General features: G+C 45.7%; 1 protein-coding gene across 2 annotated transcripts in view; it reads right to left on the bottom strand.

The window, feature by feature from the left end:
• MYOCD (myocardin) overlaps window positions 1-23,716 on the bottom strand; it is a 91,595-nt gene that overhangs the window by 29,681 nt on the left and 38,198 nt on the right. For both annotated transcript variants that reach the window (XM_007175293.2, XM_007175292.2), the window contains exons 3-5: window positions 17,686-17,741; window positions 15,488-15,563; window positions 12,871-13,032 (exon numbers count right to left, since the gene is read on the bottom strand). In XM_007175293.2, the coding sequence (XP_007175355.2) occupies window positions 12,871-13,032; window positions 15,488-15,563; window positions 17,686-17,741 (294 nt within the window). The remainder of the gene's footprint in view (window positions 1-12,870; window positions 13,033-15,487; window positions 15,564-17,685; window positions 17,742-23,716) is intronic.

The following is a 23,716-nucleotide window of genomic DNA, read 5'->3' on the forward strand; positions in this document are numbered from 1 at the left end:
CTCCTAAGTTTAAATTCCTAAGTGTCAGAAGAGCTAATGTCACCAGAATGCCCCAAAGCCCCACTCAACGAACGCATATCTGTTTATAAAAGCCATAAACGTGTCTCAGAAACTGGAGCGTGATCTTTATTTATTTTTATTATTTGGATTCTGTTGTTATTCCTCTTATCTTTGTGTGTATTTTGGAAATCCCCAGCGACTCAGACGTGCTCAGATTCTTCCCCAGCAGCCTGCGTGGTCTTGGGAGGGAAACCCAGACATTGGCTTGGGGAGTGGGGTTACCAGACCAGGTGGGACTATCATGACATCCTTATATGTCCCTTATGTGGTTTTTTTTTTTAAATCATTTTGATAATTTATAGTACTGTGATTTTATTTATTTATTTATTTATTTATTTATTTTTGGCTGCGTTGGGTCTTCGCTGCTGCACGCGGCTTTCTCTAGTTGCAGCGAGCAGAGGCTACTCTTTGTCGCGGTGTGTGGGCTTCTCACTGCGGTGGCTTCTCTTGTTGTGGAGCATGGGCTCTAGGTACGTAGGCTTCAGTAGTTGTGGCTCACGGGCTCTAGAGCGCAGGCTCAGTAGTTGTGGCGCACAGGTTTAGCTGCTCCGCGGCATGTGGGATCTTCCCGGACCAGGGCTCGAACCTGTGTTCCCTGCATTGGCAGGTGGATTCTTAACCACTGTGCCACCACGGAAGTCCCTCCCTTATGTTTTTAATTGCCAAATCTCCTCTGGCTTATTATCCAAATGCACAGTACAAAATGTGCTGAGGCCACACGCTCTTGTGACCCTCTTGCAGGCACGGCTCTTCGAAAGGAATTTATGTATTATCAGCAAGTTTTCCAGCCCGGTATTCTGCAGTTACACTGACAAGAACTTTTGACTCAGGCTTGGGGCAGATAAGAGAGAGGAGCGCTCACTGTGGAGACTGGAAAGGCAACGAGGAGCTGGAAGTAATGGAACGAATGTGGTTTGGGGCTTGTCATCACCACCACTGCTGGCATCTGTCATGGACCCTCACTCAGACACGCAAGTGTCAAATCAGGAGAGAGGCCGGACAAGGACAGGGCAGGTGGGAACTCCAGTCGCTGGCCCGCTGGGCAGCCTGCCAACCTGGAAAGGCTTGGGGACCCGCGTTGCTGCTCCTTGGTTTCAAGGATTATTTATAAAGGTCATTATTACTTTTCTGTGATTATAGAAGTAACGTTTACTTATAAAAATTCATACCATATGAAATGTACATAACAAGGTACATAATAATCCCACTTCCGTTAATGATTTATTCCCTCTTCTAGACTTAATTCTATCCATATAGCAAGACACGCACATATTTAAAAAGCATTTCAAACAGACAGGACTGAGTGAAAGATACTGTTCTGAAACTTGCTTTTTTCACACTTCAGTGTATCTTGGAGATCTTTACATGTGAACGCATAGAGATCTTCCTCAATTTTTTGGTTAACAGCTACACAGTATTTCATTATATGAATGGGAACTTTTGTTTTTCAACTTTTATTTCCCAAGGGGCCCTTATCTTTAACTATAAAAATTTTGAAATAATAGAAAGGTACAGAGAATAATATAAAACATGTGAATCACCTGAAATAAATATATGCCAGTATTTTCCTATATTTGCATCAGAAAGCTATTCATTTTCTAACAGAAAGGGCTTTCATCGGGTATTTGACAGATGTCAACTTTTCCTTTGCAATCAGGGGTCACTCTTCTCTCCCATCTGGTCTCTCCCACCTCCCTCCCTCTCTATTTTAAGGTCCAGAGCTAGCTCACACCCTTCCCTTCTTTCCTTACAGCAAACCCCCCGGCTCTGCAAAGAAGCCTCGATTCTGTCATTTTCACTCAATGTGAAGGAATTTATATACCATTTCCCTTTCTCCAGGGGATCATGTGCCTGAGATCTTCCCAGGAAGGCCCTTCCAGGAGCCTCCATCAATACGCTTCCATTGTAAACTCAACGTGCTAATTTCTTTACTTTAGAAACCACGTTTTCATTGAAATTTCAAGTCCCACTTCTAGTTGTGGAATTAAAGGCTTTGTCCCTGCTGAAAAGATGACATGTATTATTCAGGGCCAGGTGGGCATGGGATTTGGGGGGGGAGTGGGTGTTAAGCCCTCCCCACCTCAGAAGTCACAGCATTTCATTGGCATTTACTTGGCGTAGACCGTGAGGCAAGACCAACTCAGAGAGCCCTGCGTGTGACCGTACCAGCCCCTGGGGGCGGCCAGCCTGCCCTGCCCAACAGGACCCTCCGTGGGAGAGCTGTAGCATCTTACACTCCCTCCCCACTTCCTTCAGTCTGAACGGTGCTGATCTTCTCTGTGTGATCTGACACTTCGTGTGACAAAGAAGACGCCCCCGCCCCCTGCCACCTCCACCTGCACCGAGGATCACGTCCCAAACACGTGCAATTGAGAGGGAATTAACCAAACTGCAAAGTTGTCCAAGCATTCTAACGCGCGTGGAAATGTTACAAGAAGGGCGGGGATGGGAGAAAGAGAAAATTTCTCTTTTAATCCTCCAACTATCCCCCTTCAATAGTTTCAAGGGGAAAGATAACAAATGATAAAAACAGTGGTTTGCATCAGCAGTTCACTTAGTAGTGGAAGCAATAACAGAAACAATCAACTTGTGTTAGGTCTTAGAATGGTCCAGGAAGTCACATGAGGCAGGACCACATTCTCTCGTCTCTGTTTTGCAGACGAGGACATTGCAAGATCCAGGCCCACCAGTTCTTTAGAGACTGAGCTAAGACACAGGCCCAGCCTTTGCATGCTCAGAGCCTCCAGCAGAGGGGGAGGCAAAATCAATTTCCCTCCCGGTAGGTCAACAGATATATGTTGTTTAGGGAACATCGCAAGACCCACTGGGTTGGTGGCAGTGGGGAGGGGTAGCGTAGAAATCGGCCAACGTTGATTTCTTTTTCGGCACACACATACTAAGGACAGCTCCATCCTCCACAACATCTTTAACTTGAGCTTTTGAGATCTGAAGGACTGAACGTGACATCTTGACTGTGAGAAGAAAGAAGGCAGGCGATAACTTCGATCTCATTGCCACTGTCTCAGAAAAGGGATTGGGAGGATTGTGAAGCCCTGTTGTTGTGGTCATAAATCAGCGTGTCCTTTTCACTTTGGCACCTGCCTGGAATGATGTGGAAAAGTCTAGAAGTAGAGTGTTTGGAATAAAGGAGTTGGTAACCAGTCTCATTTTCCCCAGAATTGGATGGAACATTCCTCAACTATTTTGTTCACTTCCAGCCTTCCCACTCAGAGAGGAGTAGAGAGAAGCAGAAGTATAATCGGATAGAGTATGGTGAAGATATGGAAACCACGAGAAGGATACTATCCGTCTATATGCAAGGGACACAACCGGAGAACTTGTCAAGGACTAGCCTGCCTGATGAGTGCTGTTGGTGGCTAGCAGACAAAGCAGGTGGAGATGTGGGTTGTCCCGCAGACTCACTCCCAGACGAGGTGGGATGGAGCTGAGCCTGAAATGACGGCGGACAGGATAACAGAAAGGAGGAGGGCACCTGGCAGGAGTTGGGGGGCACAGAAGGGAAGTTACAGGGTGGTGACGAGCAGAGTTGGAGTGGGAAGGATGAAGAAGTAACTCTCCCAGCTGCCGGAGTGGATTACTTTAGGATCCAGTTCCTGGAGACACACAGCTTCGAGGAGTCTACTTTACAAGTGACATCAATCATTTAAAGAGGTTCCTCTGCTTAAGTCAAGGAAGAAGCCATGAGTACATGCAACTGTATACACGAAGAAGCCATGAGTACATGCAACTGTACACACGAAGAAGCCGTGAGTACATGCAACTGTACACACGAAGAAGCCATGAGTACGTGCAACCCCATACATGAAGAAGCCATGAATACGTGCAACCACGTACAGGGTAGTTGTTCACACCTGAATGAACAAACACAGGGTGAAGACCAAGGCCCCCAAAATGACTCCCATCTAGTTTCTAAAAAGCACGTTGTACCAGGTCAGAATAAGCCGACAGACACACTGAGGACCACTCAGAGGCTGTCCACGCTCTAAGAGCCGACCACGGGGGCCCCTGCCAGTCCCCCAGCATCACAAAGGGCTTGGATTTCTGACTGCGAGGCCAGAAGGTGAGTGACAGGGCAGAGAGATGAGCCCACACTAGGCTCAGCCCCTGCTGATGAGGACGGTGACAGCAAGAGGCCCCCGAGAGCGTGGCAGTGGCTTCCTTTGGAGCTGAGGTACGTGGTGTTCAGTGTGGTCAGTGCGGGCCAGACAGGTGGGTTTGTTTCTTGGTTCTACCACTTCGGTGGTGGAGTGACTGTTGATGAATTACTCAACTTCTTAGAGCCTCAATTTCCCCATCTATCAAATGGGAAACATCACCATAGTCACCTCTCAGGGTTTTGAGGATTAAAGTAACGCATGTAAAAGCACTGAGCTTTACATGTTTTATATGTTATTCACATGGTCCCTGACACACACGTGTCCAGTCATTTCTAGCTGCTGTTGTTGTTATTATTGTTTTTGTTAGCAGTGTCTGCTTGTCTCAAGTGCACCACGATCAAAAATAAAACAAAGACCACCCAAGAGGCAGTTTATCCTGTGGTCAGCTTTGCAAAGGTCAGCCCAACTCCGGAGCCAGAAACACTGAGAGGTTCATCCCGGGAAAGCAAAGACAGACCTTCCCCAGAGCAGACGGAGTGTCACAGGAAAGGCTGCGCGCCGCCCCCTCTCCTGCCTGCTTCAAGGCGGGCTCAGTGGAGAGGGACAAAGGTCACCTTATCTGGCTGCTTCAGGAACAAGCAAAGTCTGTCGCTCCGGGCTGTGACCCTGGGCCCCTGCTCCAATCCCCCAGGGCGCGGGGCTCACTGGAAGCTGCTGGAGTGTAGGCCGCTGGCTATTGTCCCTGGAGACACGTCAGGCGCTGTGATGACAAGGACCTGCTTCTGAAAGCCCTGACTCACCCCCAGGCTATGTCCACGGCGCTGTCTCTGGGCACCGGCCCCTTGGGGATCTTGGCCTGGCGACTCGGCGTTTTCCCCCTCTTTCTCAGAAGTGATTAGATGAATGAGTCAGTTGGACTTTACTCTGCATAAACATTTCAAATTCCAAGATGAAAATGCGATCGCTAGAGTCCTGGTTACCTTTCCACCGGGACCCACACCAGGGGCTGGAAAGCATGGGGTGGGAATGTGAGAACAAACTTCACTCGCTTATCTGTTTGCAAGCCTGAGCGGTGCTCGCGTGACAGCTATTTTAATTCATGATCAGACTTCCTAATGTCCTCCTGGAAGAGACTGAAGCCAAATCCACTTCCCAAGGGAGGAGGTGGTCGGGTGACAGTAGCTATAGTTTAAAAGTGGCTCTTGCCTAAAGAGATTTCAGTACACTGAAGACACCATAGTCTGGAGGGGATGGATATGTTGTCCAACAAAGACCGAACCCACTGCCCTTGAAGGGGATCAGATGCCTTTAGGATGGAAACAGATCAAAGTGGAATTTGGAGGAACAGCATTATTTTTCCTCAGATCCCAGGCACTTTAGAAACTGGCTTTAAGTCTCTAGATAGACCCTGATGCTAGGAACACATGAGTTGTGAAAAACAATTCAGCTGCATAAACACTTGTCCTGTATCAGCTTTCGAGGCTAATTCTCCAGGGACAAATTCTTAGGTGGGCAAAGATACATTAGCACTGTCTCAGAGCACCCGAACTTTCCTCCCTGTCACCGCCCCCCTCAAAGCTACCAGCTTCCTATTTCTCTTTTCCCACCCCCTTTCCAGAACCTTCCTCAGAAAAGTATTTATCACGTATGCCTCCGTGTGTTTCTTTCCCCCAAGGATTATTCACACTTTGGAAATAATTTCTCATTATGGAATGATAGATTTTGTCCATGAGAAAGTTATGCCAAAGCAAACGACGCTACCATCTGCCTTAGGGCCGTGGTTATTGTCTATTTGTCTTAGAAATGCATGATCAGAGAGTGGCCAGACTTCCAGAGTCTCTGAAGAATAACTGGATACTTAGTAAACAAGAATTTTTGTTCTGTTTAGTTATAAAGTCTGAGCCTTGGGCTTATAGGTGAGCAAAGACTAGCGTAGGATCTTTTAGAAAAATGTACATGACACTTGTAAATGGATGACTTCTGGGCCATCCCTGGCGGACAGAAATGTTGCTTTCCTGTGTTGAAGGGTTACGGTGATAAAAAGAACTGCTTTATCTTTGATAATGGCGCTGTATACTCTGAATCACAGGTTCAATTTTAAAAAAAAAGAAAGAGCCAAAAAGCAGACTCAGGCATTCAGGTGGGAAGCCTGGCTCAGTTCAAGGAAAAGATGAGGACACCTCAGGGGGAGGAACTTGTCCACTAGAGCAGGATGCCGGGACCCTTCCACTGTTTGAAGAGCTGGGAAAGCCAGCTGCGGTTCTCTTTTACCCAAGCAGAAGCCAGCTTCCTTGGTACCTAAGGGATGCTCTTGGCAAGTGAAGAAGACACCCAGATGACCAGAGAGAGGATTAACAAGCTTGGAGTAGGGCTCTCAAAACTGAGGGATGCTAGGTGACAATGACCACGTGTAAGCAGAACAAAGCCAGGCTCAACTCCAGTGTATAGTTTCCGTTCTCGTAAATCATCACTCCCACATAATGTTACACTTGTTGTATTTGGAGTTCTGGCCTGAGAGAGAGTAGCTGTTAGAGGTTTTCTAAGAAGGAGAAACAGGGAAACAGGTGTATGTTCTGAGATGTAGGCACGAGGCGCCCCAAGCCTCCTTCTGTGTCAGTAAAGTCAGAAGGCCCCCTCCTCATCCACATTGCGTCACTCTGGTCACACAAGCCTATGTTTCCTCCCCGTGGAATCTGTAAAATTCTACCTGACTCAGAAAATAAACTTGCAGGCTGGAAGACGGATGGCTAGCTGGCACCCCAAAAAGGAGAGGAAAGTTTGGGGGGCAACGATTTGCTACAGTCATTCAGCTGAGTGCAAGAGGGGGGACATCAGGGAAGGAGAAGAAAAATCCCGGAGTAGGGGCTGGTTCCCTGTCTACAGTATCCTTCCCTCCCTGCACTGAGAGAGGTTCTGGATTATTGTATCTTTGGGATGGAGAAGAGTTGGTCTTGAATAAGACCGGGAGGGAGGACGACAACGAGTATTTCGCTCAGGGCTTGGCAGAAACACAGACGCACAGCTGCAGAGGGAGCTGGAAAATGTAAACACATCTGGAAAGGCACGTGCACAGAGGAGGAAAAATACACAGATGCCGGGAGAAGGATACACAGAAAACCACAGCCCTGAGTCACCACTTCACCGAGGGTGGATGATGTGACCCCAAGAAGTGACAGATAGGTGAGGGGTCGGCATCATCACCGCCACTGGAAGGGCTACTCAGAACGCTGTCTCTGCAACTGGTCGCTGAGCAACGCCCTCTGCCTCTACGACACTTCATAGGATGCCACGGCCTTGCCCGTAGAGATTCACGCACATTGAAAGATTACCGCTAGAGAGGCTGAGGCACGGACGTTCCTTGGATGAGGTCAACCTATATCCCCCACCTCTTTCACTAGCTATGCCTTCTCTTTATTCTTCACAGATACCTGCTTCTGTCTTACATATTCCTTCATGAGCGCTTCCTAGCCCTCTTCGCTTCTTATACATCCTTCATACCCCCAGCTCCCCCTTCATACCCCGTCTACTGGGCACTCCTGATTCTCTGTACCCTGCACAACTTCTATTTTTACAGCATCTATCGCCTTTTATTAGGACATATAATTATTTATGGGTTTTGTGTATTGTCTGTGTCTCCTGCACTATAATATAAGCTCTGTTAGAGCAGAAATTTTTGTAGGTTTGTCTGACACACAGAAGATGCTCCATAAATATTAAATGAAGAACTAAATAAATGAAAGGGCAATCTTATCGAGTCCGTCAGTTTAAATTACCATACACACTAAAGTCTCCCAAGTCTACAGCTCTAGACCAATACTTTCTTCTGAAGTCTAGTTTGATAGAACCTACTGCTATTGAATCCCTGCCCTTGGGGTTCCTGTAGACCTATCAGCTGCAACAGCTGAAACGGGAATTCATCACCTCTCCCCAGATCTGCTCCTCCACTCACGGTCCCAATCTTGATACATGGCTGCCATTTACTCAGTTGACCAAGAGGGAAGCCTTGGTGTCATCTTTGACTCTTCCTTTTGTTCACATCGACATATTCTACTGGTCATCTAAGGATGCAACGTCAGTTACCTCTCAGATGCTCTTTTCTTTTATACCCACAGCACGACTCTTGTTCAGACTCTTAACTAAAAGCTGTTCATCAGATTTTATGTTCCCCCTTCTGAAGTATAGAGATATTGCTGTGAAATCACTGTTCAGCCAGGGAATACCACCCCTGCCAGCCATGTGTACTGTTTTCACAATGGGATGTGAGTGGAAGTGATGTGTTCATTCCCAGGTTGAGGCTTTTTAAATGTGTGGGTGGACCTTTTCATTTTTTCTTTCCTCCTCACTGGCTAGATCCAGAGGATGATGAGACTGCAGGGCACAGGTTGGCAAAATTAGGGCCTGTGAGCCTGCTGTCTGTTTTTGTAAATAAAGTTTTATTGGAACACAGCCATGGCCATTTGTTTACATATTGCTTATGGCTCCTTTCCCACTACAGCAGCTGAGCTGAGTAGCTGTGACAGCTTAGAGACCTAAGCTTATTCTTTAAGAAAAAGTTTGCCACCCTGGCTCTGGGGGATGGTGGAGCAGCAAGACCAAAGAAGCTTGTGTGCCTGAAGGGTTTGCTATCGAGGAAAACCCTCTCTGGACTGTTTATGAACAAGAAATAAACGTCTATTGTTAAGCAGCTGAAATTTTGTGGTTTGTTTAGCAGCCTCTGTTATCCCAACTAACAACAAAAGAGATGTAAAGTCCCAAATAAAATACTAGCAACTTCTAGGGAAAAAAAATCCAAGTAGGATTTATTTCCAGAAATGCAAGGATGATTAGGAAAGACAGCAATACCACATTGCTAGATCAAAGAAAGAAACCCATATGATCATCTTTTCATGCATGTTGAAAGCATTTAAAAAACTTAGCATCCGGGGCTTCCCTGGTGGCGCAGTGGTTAAGAATCTGCCTGCCAATGCAGGGGACGTGGGTTCGAGCCCTGGTCTGGGAAGATCCCACATGCCTCAGAACAACTAAGCCCGTGAGCCACAACTACTGAGCCTGCGCGTCTGGAGCCTGTGCTCCACAACGGGAGAGGCCGCGACGGTGAGAGGCCCGCGCACTGCGATAAAGAGTGGCCCCCACTCGCCACAACTGGAGAAAGCCCTCGCACAGAAACGAAGACCCAACACAGCCAAAAAAAACCCTCAGCATCCACCTTGCAAGCTATTCTTAGTGGAACAGAATAGAGAAACACTTCCTTAGAATATCTACCTCTAGCACAAGTTAGTGTCATATTTAGAGGTGAATGACCAGAGGAATTCCCACTGAAGACTGAATCAACAAATGTTATCACTGGGCTTCCCTCGTGGCGCAGTGGTTAAGCATCTGCCTGCCAATGCAGGGGACAGGGTTCGAGCCCTGGTCTGGGAAGATCCCACATGCCACAGAGCAACTAAGCCCGTGTGCCACAACTACTGAGCCTGCGGGTCTGGAGCCTGTGCTCCGCAACAAGAGAAGCCACCGCAATGAGAAGCCCGCGCACCACAACGAAGAGTAGCCCCCGCTCGCCGCAACCAGAGAAAAGCCTGCACGCAGCAACGAAGACCCAACGCAGCCAAAAATAAAATAAATAAAAAATTTAAAAAAAATGTTATCATCAACATAACAAATATATAACATTATATAATATTGCTTTTGAAGCACTGGCAATGTACCAATAATAATAATTGTCTACTATGTAATATATCAATAATTTTAAAATTATATAATGAAATATTGCATAATGCAAAATAATATAAATTATATGTGCTTTATATAATTCATACATATAATTTTATATGTAAGATATATATCTACATGATATAAATATTTTATATATGATAAAATATATATAATTAGATTTGTATAGTATATTATACATTATAACATATATCATTTACAAATACAAATATTTAATTTATAAATAAAATACATAAAATTATATTGAATTTATATTATGAATATACTGCATGTAACTTTTAAAATGATGTTAATTGTGTAATTTATTAATAATTCCATGATGTTGCTTTTCAACAACCAGCCAGTGCTCCAAGGAAGAAAGAAAAAACAACCAGGAGGCACATCTTCATTATCTGTAGATGATGTGATTGTCCATGCAAACAATTAAAGATAAAACGAGATACTATCAGAACAATTAAGAAAATCTTCAAAGGTGCCCAGTTACAAAATAAATGTGCAAAATTAAGAGGTTTCCAATATGTAAGTAATAACTGATGTGAATTTATTTTAAAAAACCTTACCAAGGGAAATAAAAGAAGACTTGTAGAGGTGAAAAGAGATACTATCTTTCTGCCTCAGAAGAATTAATATATTTTAAACCTATGAATTCACCATAAACTAACCTATACATTCACTGCAATCCCAAACAAAATTCTAATAGGATTGAAGTTGGAATATAATAAACTGATTCTAAATTTCACCCACCATATACTTGTGAGAGTAGCCAAGAAACATTAGAAAAACCAGACCAATGTAAAGAAACTTGTGAAGACAGATATTAAGACAAATTATAAAATACACCACTAAAATTGTGGAAAAAAGAAAATTAGACCTGTCTCTTAAACCGTGCACTGAAATAATTTAATATGCAGTAAAGAATGAAATATAAAAATGAAGTATAGGGCTTCCCTGGTGGCACAGTGGTTGAGACTCTGCCTGCCAATGCAGGGGACACGGGTACGAGGCCTGGTCTGGGAAGATCCCACATGCCGCAGAACAACTGGGCCCGTGAGCCACAACTACTGAGCCTGCGCGTCTGGAGCCTGTGCTCTGCAACAAGAGAGGCCACAATAATGAGAGGCCCGTGCACCGTGATGAAGAGTGGCCCCCACTTGCCACAACTAGAGAAAGCCCTCGCACAGAAATGAAGACCTAACACAGCCATAAATAAATAAATAAATAAATAATTTTTAAAAAAAGAATAAAGATGTTAATCTGAGATCACAAAACAATCTTTAAACAAACAAAAAAAATGAAGTATATACATGTCAGAAGACAGTATAGGTGAATAACTCTATTCTTGAGGTAGGAAGTGTTTTTGATAAGCAATAACAAATTCAGAAACTACAAAGTAAAAGATTAAGAGATTGCACTATACAGAAATTAAAAACTGCAATAGGTAAAATACACTACACACAAAATCAAAAGGCAAAGGACAGAAACGAACAAACAAAAAAAGCCAACAATAAAAGGCAAAGGACATGCTTGTAAAAGGATGTGTAATACCTGTGACAGGTGGAGGATTAGCTCTTTTTTTTTTTTTAATATATAAATAGCTTTTATAGTGAGGGAAGAAAATGCCTAGTAGGAAAAAGGAATAGCCACGAATTGCCAATGACACAAAATCACATGGAAAAACATCATCTCTCTATAAACCAAAGAAGGCAATTTAAAATGAGATCTTTTGCCTATCATATAAAAATCAAAGATAAATTTGCATGCATGGAATAAATATAATGTTTTAATAAATGATAAGAGATACGCGATAGAGATCTTTTCTGTCCTAGATCTCATCCAAGTAAAGACGGGGATGGTGCACTGTTGACTGGGCTAGTCCAAGTTCAAAAGGCACAGGATATTTAGGTGTGGACGGAGAGAGTAAAGAAGAGAGAAAACCACGGTGGGATATTTAATGCGCAGTTATGAGAATACTGTCTCCCCTAGAGTTGATTCTTCCATATTTACAGGTTCCAAATACAAAACTCATGTGGCCTCTGACTGGTTGGGTGCAAGATTTTAGAATGTGGATAAGTTTAACAATGAACTTAGCATTTTATAAACCATCTTTAGGCATAATATTGGACAATGTGTCAAAACATTTAAATGTGCATTGCTTATTATATATCAGTAATTCTTAGAGCTTTTGTAGACTTCATTGGAAGAGTGTAATTTGCCCGTGGGAATGCCAGGATTCCCTTTCTTCCTTGTACCATGGTTTTCTCAGATTCCACCTCAACACCTCTGTGAATGAGTTCAGGACCCTCCGGCTGTTTGGATCCATGTGGCCTCAACGGTTCCAAAGGTCTACAAAATGATTTTACGCAGCTGACGAGAGAATGAACGTTTGTGTCTCCTGCTTAAGTATCTGTACTTCAACCCTGTAGCACGCATGTGTGTTGTCAAAGAGTTTTCACGTGCTTCAAGAACTGAACCTCACTCCCAAGAGCCGATGAGTTGGGCTGGTTGGGTATTCATCTTGGAGAAGTGAAGGGACCTGGGGAAGCCCCAAGCCACAGCACCCGAACTGGGCTTAGCGTCCAGGTCTTCCCATTCAGGTCCAGCGCTCTTTCCACTCTGCCAGTCTACGCCCCTTTAAAAGAGGAAGGGCGGAGAATGCCATGACTCCAAAGTGATGGAACCTTGCAGGGAAGATGTTTTGAGATTTAAAATCAAGTCAGCTCCCCAACCTGCTTGACCAGACCCAGACTGGTCTATGTTAACCTGACTTTGGAGGGTGAGCGGGTCTCAGTTTCTTCCTCACTCCCCGGACCTCTGGTTATGGAGAACACTCTGGAACAGCGACCCATGGATTGACTCTTGTCTAGTGAGAGGTCTTCGCCCCCAGGGCCCCAGCATTTCAGAGCCATGGCAGCCCTCAGACCTCAGCACGGAGGGAGGCATGCCATTCATTTGTGCTACCTACCTTTTAGGGCCTCTTTCACAGCGGAATCCACAGGGAATATATTCTTCTCCACCAGCTCCAGGGGCCCCGGCCGGAGAGCGATTTTTTCATTGAGGTCATCTGCAAGTCGGGCTCTTTTCAGCTTCATCTGAGCAGTTGGAACGGATCTCTCTGCAGTGGAGGCTAAGGGGTTAAAATCAAAAGGATCAGCTCTAGAATTTGATGTCATTTTTGTGGGGTTTTTTTTTGTTTTTTTTTTTTGCTTTTGTAACCCAAACACTCTGACACATTTGTACTCCATCATCCTAATAATTTTTCAATGCAATCATCCTCATTTCACATGGATTAGTAGCGAAGACTAGACGCTTCCAAATAAAGGCAAATAGAGAAGCACAGAAGAGTTAGGGAAACTTGCTTTGTGAGGATTTTGGGGAAAAAAAAAAAGTGCCATTTGGCGATTCTGTAAGTAAGTAGTCCACGGGGCCTGTATTGCTTGCTGACACTAAACTATAGCATTTGCATGCAAATCCTGTCTATATATTGCCCGGCCCAGGCTGAGCGGGCAGTAAATATTATCTATTTTTATAATTAATTGTAGTAGCGTGACTTCTCAAGAGTTTTAGACTCATTGAGGTTGTGATACTAACTGATTCAAATGTCCAGGTCCAGTTGTAAAAGAAAAACAATTTGGCGGGGGGGAATAGTTATTTAATTAAACAGGGATTTTAAAAAATTGAATTTATCCAACAGGCAGTTTCTCGTCTTTGGGAGGGTGGGAAAGGTCACTGAGAAGCCCTCAATCACCGCTCTATTCCTCTTTGGGTGAGGCCCTGACTTATTTCTGTGCGGGAACGTGGAAGAGGATCTTGTGAGCCGCTGGTGCTGTAATGCAGGACCGGGAGTGAGGGTTCCACGAGAGTCTGTAGCTTTCCGCTCAACTCTGCAAATTTAGAAGTTGAGACCTCTACGGACGTCCTGGTCCTATTGTTCTATTAATATCCATCTACTAACCCAGGCTTAGTGTCTGGCCGCTGCTCTAGAAATCTCCACACAGGGGAGGGCTAGGGATGTCTCATGGTTGCAACAGGTCAGACTTGCGTAGGAGCTACATCTGCAAAGCACTCGATGTGGGATGGAGAAAACATCAATATTCCAAACCGAAAAATGGAAGTTTCTAAGCCCAAATCCTCTCCCAACTACCCGTCAGGCCAGCGCAAGGGCTTCTGCCACACCCCCTGCCTCAGGGATCTTTCTGACCCATCCTGCACAGCCATACAGGATTCATCCTGTATGATGAAACACTCCTTTCTTGCATCCCCTCCAAGATGGTCCTCTCCATCCGTCTCTCAGTCCGGTTTCGCAGGCTCGCCACAAACCGAATCCACCCCCTACATGACCTGAGATGGTTGATGCCCAAACTACCACTCCAGCGAGCCTGGTCCTTTGCCTTCTGTCCCCCGCCCCCCATCTTCCTGAGTTCACCTTTGTACCTTTGCTTACTCTGTTTCCCCGCCCTAACAAAGTCTTCCTAACGCCTGTTCTTACAGCTTCCTTCTGCTTCGACTACCCCCAGTAGTTACAAGCATTGGTCCTTAATCTTATACTGCTAATTCCAAAATCAGACCATGAACCCTTGGAGGGCAAGGGTCATTTTGTATCTAGCAGATCCTTGGTGCTCCAGGGGGCCAATTTCCAATTTCTGTCGGGTGGAAGGGTGAGTTTCATGGGAACCAACAGAGACTAAACTTGGGGTTTCTGTGGTTCATAGCCTGGTATTTTAATTCAAGACTGGACTGATACAACAGATAATGCTTTCTTGATTATAATATTATACATACGTATTGTTGCAAGTGTGGAAAACGTTAAAACATTATGCAAAAGAAGTGGAAGCATTAGGAAACTCCCCACTTAGGGTCAACTGTTTTTAATAACTGGGCATCTTTCTTAATTACTTATACAGTATTTATTGGTAAGTCTGTATTTTTTCATCATAGAAGCTGACTGTAAATACAATTTATGTATATATTTTTGCCTCCCTGATTTTGACTGTAAATATAGCTTTGTTTTCTGGTCTCCTCACTAAACATCATTTTGTAAGCCTTTTCTCATTAAAACATGATTCTTTTAAAGCCTCATTTGTGGTAGCTGCAAGTTATTCAATCACACGGACGGTGCATAATTTATTCAGTCTGTCTACTATTTTTGGACGTTCCACTCATTTCAGTGTGTCACTATTTAAAGTAATTACATGATAAACATCATTGTACACAAATCTTTGTATGTCTGATTATTATTTTTTTGATACAATACTAGACATTTATTACTGGTATGAAGGATGGACATTTTAAAGGAAGTTGATATATGTTGGACACTCCCTATGTGCTCAGAGAAAGTTGGGAGGTGGCACAGCTCAGAATGAATGCCAAGTCTGGTACTTCTTGGCCACTATATGGCTTCCCAATTTGACTGTCTACATGGCCTCAAATGACTAGATGAGAGCTGAAAACCACCACTTTGGAATGGCAGGGGTCCCTTTCTAAGGGGAGTTAGCAATTGTGCAGAGACAAAGAACCCTGGAAAATGGCCCACGTTCCATTCCCACTGATGGGCCCCAGTTTATGACTTTGGGCAACCTTACCTTGGAGTATGTGCATTTTCACCACGTCTGCACGGTCGGACCTGTTTCTGACCTTGTGTTTCAGGGTGTCTTCAGCCTGTCAGACATGAACACAGAATGAATTCTGCTATCAACCTCATACAGTTGAGTCACCTAGTTTTAACTTTAAAAGAGACCCCTTTTCTCTCAAAGGGAAAAAGTCTCTTTTTGTTTGTTTTTTGTTTGACAAATGCAACATGCAAATATCTCTGTTCTCCTATGTCTTGATGAAGGAGGGCTCACAAAAACCTCTAATAGGGGCTTCCCTGGTGGCGCAGTGGTTGGGAATCTGCCTGCTAATGCAGGGGACACGGGTTCGAGCCCTGGTCTGGGAAGATCCCACATGCCATGGAGCAGCTGGGCCCGTGAGCCACAACTACTGAGCCTGCGCGTCTGGAGCCTGTGCCCCACAACGGGAGGGGCCGCGATAGTGAAAGGCCCGTGCACCGCGATGAAGAGTGGCCCCCACTTGCCGCAACTAGAGAAAGCCCTCGCACGAACCGAAGACCCAGCACAGCCAAAAATAAATAAATTAAAAAAAAAAAAAAAAGTAGCTATTAAAAAAAAAAAAAACCTCTAATAATTTTAGGATGGAAAAATAAGATAAAGGGGTCAAAAGCTTGGGTCCACCTCAGCGCTCCAAACTTAAAGGCCAGGCAGGTACCTAATTATAAAATATTAATAAAACTGTGATGATACTACACTGCTTTGCATGAGAGCCAATCCTATTCCCTTGCCTCTTAAAAGAGTCACAAATTAACTAGAGTCAGAGATGAAATGTAACCTCAATCCATCCAGTATAACATGACAACATGTGCCCTCCTCCTGTTTTGCCCTTGATCTCTCTCTCTCAAGACGTGAAAATGTAAATCCTGCAGACTGAGACCCACTGTAAGCTGGGAGGACACTTAGAGATGAGTTATTTACTGAGTCTCATGGCTTTCTTGATGATGGAGTTGTCTGTAGGGATGGCGTTGGCTGTGGCAGGGCCACAACTGGACCTCAGGGCCCTGATTTCTAGTTCTGGGTTTTTTGTTTTTTTTTTTAAAGGATTTTCTTATTTATTTATTTATTTATTTTTTTTTTTGGCTGTGTTGGGTCTTCGGTTCGTGCGAGGGCTTTCTCCAGTTGCGGCAAGCGGGGGCCACTCTTCATCGCGGTGCGGGGACCGCTCTTCATCGCGGTGCGCGGGCCTCTCTCTATCGCGGCCCCTCCCGTCGCGGGGCACAGGCTCCAGACGCGCAGGCTCAGCAATTGTGGCTCACGGGCCCAGCCGCTCCGCGGCATGTGGGATCTTCCCAGACCAGGGCCCGAACCCGTGTCCCCTGCATTAGCAGGCAGATTCTCAACCACTGCGCCACCAGGGAAGCCCTAGTTCTGGGTTTTTATCCCACTATATTGAATCTCTTAATTGGCCCCCGAGAGGAGTCTGGAGATCACTCCAGTTCTGATGAAAGACGATTATTCTCCAGGCAGTAGGAACCCCAGCCTCTCACGAGTGACTCTGAAGAGTCCCAGAGCTCTGCTCCGTCTTCCAGCCCCTCCCCTCACTAGTTGCCAGGCTAAGACATCCCAGGAGAAAGATACCTAATGGCCTTTCCTTCTACATACACTGCTGATGCTTGCTCAATAGCACTTATTGTATTGATAAATTCAAGTTGCAGAGATTTGCTCTGAAGGTACAGAATATACACCGATTTCCCCCCCTCAAATGCTAAACGAAAGAGAAATAAACAGAATTCCTTTTGCCTTTAAATAGCTGTGAATAAGCTCTGTATCTGCAGGCCCTACCCTACCACTGAATTGGATTTAAAATAATCTGATTGTTGCTGAGAAAAGCCTGTCATGAAAGAGAGGGCAGCTTGCCCACACACCTTACCTCCCTGTTTCATGTCTCTCTGACCCCCACCACATCCTTGCAGGGATACCCCCCGACATCAGAAAGATGGGGGACATTTTCTTAAAGCTCATAAATAGCAGCTTCAAAGCCAATATTGTTGATCCCATTTCCACAGTTTTCAGTTTCTAGGAGGAAGATTCCACATGGCGTGCGGGGAGGGGACCGGCAAATTGGTTGAGTTTGTAGGAGAAATTCTACCCGCTTTCCCCCAAGCTTAGCATTCAGAGATCCAGAGCCTGGAGTCTGAGTTCAGGAAGGTGGGAAGTTCGCAAACAGTTACCTTGCCACTATCCAAACGTTTTCTTTGCTCATGGAATTCAGGTGGGCTTTTCAGGGCTGAAACAGAAAGACACAGATGTGAGCAGAGGGGGCTTGGGGCCGGGAGCGGCGTCGCGGTGCTTGCCGGTGTGCTTGCCGAGCGGTGCACAGTGGAGATGCGATGGAGATGTGATGGCCTTCATCAGGCCACAAGCAATGGAAGAGGAAAGGCCTGGAGGTCACCAGCTTCCCTGCAGCCGGAGAATCCAGAGGAAGGCGGACGTCAGCCTCAAACAAGAGGAGCAGCAAAGACAGAATACGCGACAGGAAGAGAAGTGGCAGAGACAGGGCATTCCAAGATCCTGAGGAGGGACAGGCCTGGGGGAGGAGACCAGGCAATGCTCTAGCTTTAGGGGAGACTGGGGTGACTACCACCCTCTTTGACTTCGCTCTGCCCTTGAGTGCGCAAGTCTGGGTGGAGACTGCAGTCTGTGGAGGAACCGTGTCCCACGTTGCAGGAGGGGACTTGTCCTTTGGCTCAGGGAGTTGGCTGGTGGGGTGGGAACATGCAACCAAAGGGCAGTGAGTGAGAAGCACAGAATCAGACTCTGAGGGCTGGAAGGGACCTTGGAGATGGTGAAATACAGCTCCAAGCCTGAGCGGAATGGGGAAACGGAGGCCCAGGGAACGGGACTGCCTCGCCCGGGGTCACACAGGTAGGGCTAGGAGCCTAGGTCGTCTGACAACCTAACTTCTTTCAGGGTGTGATGCTCAAAACACTAACAACCAGTAGACAGGGCACTGGTCCCTCACAGCTCACAGCAGCCGGAAGCAACCTGGACCGAACGCCAGCCTCCCTTCTTTCCAAGACCCACTGCTTCTCCTCCTCCCAGCTCCCAGCAACTCGTCACGACGATGCACTGAACTTTTGACTTTGCAAAGCAGTAGAACATCGTTCGGCAAAATTCTGCCTTTTTATTGGTCTTCCTGATCCCCTGGAACAACTGCAACCAGAAGCCATAAAGGATCACCTTTCATCAGAAGTGATGAGGTGGATCAGAGGTTAGAGAATTGCATCAAGTATTTTTCTGGATAGTAAGTAGGTCTGGACCAGTGGGCGAATCACGTGATCCAGATTTCTAATATTTATTCCCACAGATGTCAACTCTCAAGCTGCAGGCAAGAAAATATTCTTCCAAACTTTGGCTGGCATAAAAAAATCGGATTTCTAGCCAGATGGGCACTTGGGGCTGTGTGTGTGTGTGTGTGTGTGCACGTGTGTGAGTGTGTGTGCCTCATTCAGCCTTAAGACCATGCCAAATTTGAGCCCAGCTCTCAGACGGGCTTGCTGGACAGCAGGCAGACTCCACTGTGGTCCTGGCAACTGATCGACCACGTTACCCTCTATTGAGGATGTTGCTTGGGAAGCTACTAAGGCATCTCTAAGTCTTCCTGTCTCACCCCGACATGTGCAATGTTGACCAAAGGAACGCACAGAATAGTCCCCGCTGGCTGCCTTGTGCCAAGGAGAATGCACAAGCACTATTCTCCTCAATCTGACCAGAGACTGAAAGGCTTCCTTTCTTATAGGAAAAAAAGAAACAATTGTTGCTTGACTATCATATTTCCCATTGATCTAACACCCCCCGTTTCTCTTTGCTGCTTTTCACTCTTAAAATGAGCCTCTCTGCCAACCCTGCCCTTTTCAATGGCCTCTTTCCCCCTCCCTGTCTCCTCACTCAGTGGCTCTGAGGAATCACCTGGGAAACCGTGCAGGCCTGCCACGTTGCTCATGCATTTTCTCTGATTTGGGTCTGGCCCTCATCCTGAGTCAGGAGGCTTGCCGTTACTTGCACTTGATCACAGTTGCAATTTATATTGATGGAGTTTTGAAACCATCTCCCATTTCCCCAGGCGACCAGGTGCTACGAATCTGCTTGAAGTCCAGTGGGCCCTGGTGAGTCTGTACAATCTGAACCCATAGGTCTGCACCTCTGTCCGACAGTCTGGTGGTCACCTAAGTAGGTATTATATGTTGGTGTGGCTTAATCTCTTCCATAATCCAGGAAAGGAATTGATTTCAGTGTGGCCTTATTAAGTGGTTAAAAAGAGCAACACAGCCTTTGCCTTAAGAAGCAACCCTAAGGGAACAGCATGAATCTATCTTGAGATTGCTCTTACATTCCAAACTCAATTGGTTTTAATTGGGCTTAGGACTTAGGGGCAATTCATCTGGTTCTCTTATCCCTGAGGCTTTTCAATTCTTATTTGCGGAACTTATTAATTCTTCTACGAAACACTGCATTTCCTGTATCTTAGCTTGCAGAGCTATAAATCATCACTTCTTGGTGTTAACTATTCCCCTGTGAAATGATTGTACAGTCCAGTTCTCCAAGGCCAGGAGCACAAAGGTCTTCTGGGACCTTCCGCCACAGGGTGGGAGAGGCTACGCCCATTTAGCCAGGACTTGGGAAGGAAGCTAAAAAATCCACATACTGTGTTTTACCCCACGCTCTTCTTTTCAGGGCTTAAGGGGTGTTATGTGGGGCACCACTTGGCCTGCCATGGGCCCTGTGATTGACGTTTGCCTTTTCTGTGATTCCAGAGAATGCGGGTTTTAGCCACCTCCCCTGAGGGCCAGCGAAAGCCATAATGCACCCCCTATCCCAGTTGACTTTTTGGAAAAAAGGACCTCCTTTGCTGCCAGCCCTGGGAGTATCCAATGGCAAATTTTTGTATTTAAGGGACGTTGACATTTAGGATTGAAAAGGAATTTGGATTTCTAAATTAAAAAAAAAAAAAAGTCAATGTGATCTCAAATTAAAATACGGTTGTAAATTCAGTCAACCCCACATCTAACTCATTCTGCCTGGAGGAAGATGAATCGCTTCTCACAGGGGAATTCATGTTCTCGCGGCGGAGTTTAGTTAGGGGCTGTTCCTATTTCTGTCCCCGCGGCTCCAGCTAATTTGGGTCAGCTGTGTGTATAAACATTTGCTTACTTAGAGCTCAGGAAAAGATCCCAAGATAAGAACAGGCCTCCTGCGGTCCCCTGCTGCTAACCTCCTGCTTCCTACAGGAGCCCAGCAAAAGGAGAAAATAGGCTGCAAGGCCGTGGACAATCCGTCAGGGAGAGGGGCCTGGCTCTCACAGAGGAGGGGCCCGGGGCTGGTAGCAGCTCTGGTGGCAGAGGCAAGGCCTGCCTTCTCTCCCAGGGCCCCTCACGTCCAGGCTTGCAGGGGAGAACCCAGCTCCACTGGTATACGGTTAAGGACCAAGAGGCAGCATCAAAGAGCCCGCATCTTAGGCAACAGATGGAGCAATCGTTCTCGAAGTGTGGCCCCTGCACCAGCATCTTCAGCAGCAGCTGGAAACTTGTTAATAATACCAATTTCCAGGCCTACAGAATCCAACGCTCAGGAGGGACGCAGGGGTCTGTGTTGGAACACGCCCTCTGGGAGATCCTGGCGCCCCGGCGTTCACAAGGCCAAGTGGGTGCTGATCTAGAGTCCTTGGGAAACTGAGAGTTCAAAAAGCAGGGAATGATGTCTAGGACTCATTTCTCAGTATTTCAAAAAGCTGAAGAAAGAGGGTGTGTTTGCCCAGAGAAAGGCTGCTTAGTTCAATGAAACTGCCACTTCTCATACTTGCTGTCTCGAATCAGAATAACTTGGGTTAGAACCGGTCATTCTCATCAAGAAGCAACGGCTGGTAAGCTTATATGCCGCTAATTAAAGACAGATATATGGATTAACAATTCACATATGTAGGGTTCTTTGGGAGGAAGACAAAACTGATTCAAACGCAAGACCCATGGCAGTAATGGGTATAGTTTCAAAAGTGACTAAAATTTTGGGAGCCTTCCCTTCGGGCTCTGTCCTTGCTTTGCCATCTATTTTTGGTACAGCCTTGAACAAGTCTGACAGGTTTCCTGTGTTCTCCGTTTCCCACTTACAAAATGGATCTCGTAGTCCTCTCTTGGCTCTGCTTTTAAGGACAAGTTGGACCATGAATATTTTTTTTCCCCAAACAAATGGGATCCACGCTATGGGTGTGTGATAATGCTTTGGAAATTGTCTTAACTCTTTAGGTTGGCAACAGATTGCCTATTCAGTTCCCAAAGGATAGCCTTAGGGGTCTGAAAAGAGTGCATTCTCCCAACAGAGCTTTGTAATATTTAAGGCCTGGCTTGCACACTTGGAGAATTTAATGCATCACACATGAGTACTTTGGAGTTTCTCAGAAGGGTTCAAAGACAAATTCAAAGGGTGCCTGTCATCACTGGTTTACTAGTTTCTAAGGAGCGAGGAACTAGAAAATCGAAGGAAAGAAGGAGGGAAATAAAGAAGTGAGGATTTTAGACCCAAATGGGCTTGGCATGAAAATCCAGGGCGCCTTTTTTTTCCTATCTCTGAATTTGAGGTGTTAGAAGGAAGGGGAGAGGGACAGATGAAACCCTTGTGCCGTGTTCTGCTCAAACAGCCAACAGTGTGTGGTACGTAGGGTGCTGTGGGGAGAAGCCAAGTCAGATGAAGGCACTGAGGAAGGGAAGGAAGACTTTGCCCCGTCAACGTCTCAAAACTATCAGGAAGCTGCATGTGCTGTGGGTAGAGGAATTGCCCCGTCATTCTTCTTGCTATTCAGGAGGAGGATCACAGAATTCAGGGATTTACCAAGGCTTTGCAGTAAGTATGTGTCTGCTGAGGCTTGGATTAGTCTGCAAAACAAATAAAGGCAGCACCATTCACAGATAGCTCATCGTATCTTTCCATTCATTGACATCGATCAGACCATGGAACCTGGCTGCCCAGATGCTTCTTTCTGGCCAGCGGTGCTTTCTCTGAGTCTCCGGGGAGAAGTCGCAGCCTCTCTGGTCCCCTGGGCCTCTGTAACCCACTTCAGGTCTCTAATCTCGTTTTCTATAATCCCAGAGAATAAACTCAATGTTCCCTCCTCTCTCCCCTGGGTTCATATAGATCAGCCCCACTGTAGTAGCAGAAGGAAAGGGAGAGAAAGTCATCTGCTTCCTTCAATTCTCCCAGAAACTCACTCCATGTAGTGGTGGGACATTGTCCAATATTATTAATGGGGATAACTAAGCAGGAGCGATTTGGGGAACCTTCTGGACTGTAGGCTCTTTGAAACAGAATTCATGTCTGACTCCTCTGTGTTCCATAAGGCCTTCCTCCCAGCAGATGGTCAAAATACTTACTGAATTGCTCTATGACCGTTTTTTTTTTTTTTTTTTTTTTGCATTGAAAACTCAAGAGCTGATCGTCTTTCTGCACTAAGGCTTCTGAAATGGTTGGAATAAAATGGTATTTAAGATTCAACCCAGGAGAGTGATGCCCAGAGAAAAGAAGATAGTGGAGAAAATCTGCCTGAGAAATAATGAACAGATCTGAGCCCCACCCATAGGTCTCCAGAGGAGGAGCCTGGGCTCTGTCTCAAAGGCAAGAGAAAATAAGAGAACCTTGATGTCCTCTTGCAGCCTTGAGCCTGGCAGGGAGGGGCGGCAAAGCCATCCCTTTGAACTCTAGTTGATGGTGACAAGTAGGCAATTTGAAATCTCCGTTTTGAGATTCAGAGGTAGGATTTTGGAGAGGAGTCCAAACAATATATTCTTAAAGTAATATTTCTACGTAAATGTTGAGAGGCTATTTCACTCAGATTTCACGACTCTTTTGAAAATGTGAATTCCACCACTGATACTATAAGTGTGAAAGCAATCTTAGAAGCCAACCTGGGCCCATGCTTCTGGCCCGAGAACCCTTTCCCACTGTTTAAAGTTGTTCGAGGGGCCGTGTGCTGATCTCAGAACCCTGCCTTCCTTGACTAAATTCAAGGAAAAATGCCTTTAAGTGCATTCAAAGCACTGGAAGGGGAAAATCCTAAACCTATAATATATACAAGGTAAGATATGAGTACATGCTTAAGAGAGGTGATGAAGGGCGATTATAAAAGAGACTTTGATTCTCTGATTGCTGTGGCCTGTTGGTTACTCATCAGCAACTTTGAAACCTGCAGGATGCAAGCCCATGAAGGAGGAAGAA

The sequence above is a fragment of the Balaenoptera acutorostrata genome, chromosome 20, assembly GCF_949987535.1.
Source record: "Balaenoptera acutorostrata chromosome 20, mBalAcu1.1, whole genome shotgun sequence".
In the NCBI taxonomy this organism is placed as follows: Eukaryota; Metazoa; Chordata; class Mammalia; order Artiodactyla; family Balaenopteridae; genus Balaenoptera; species Balaenoptera acutorostrata.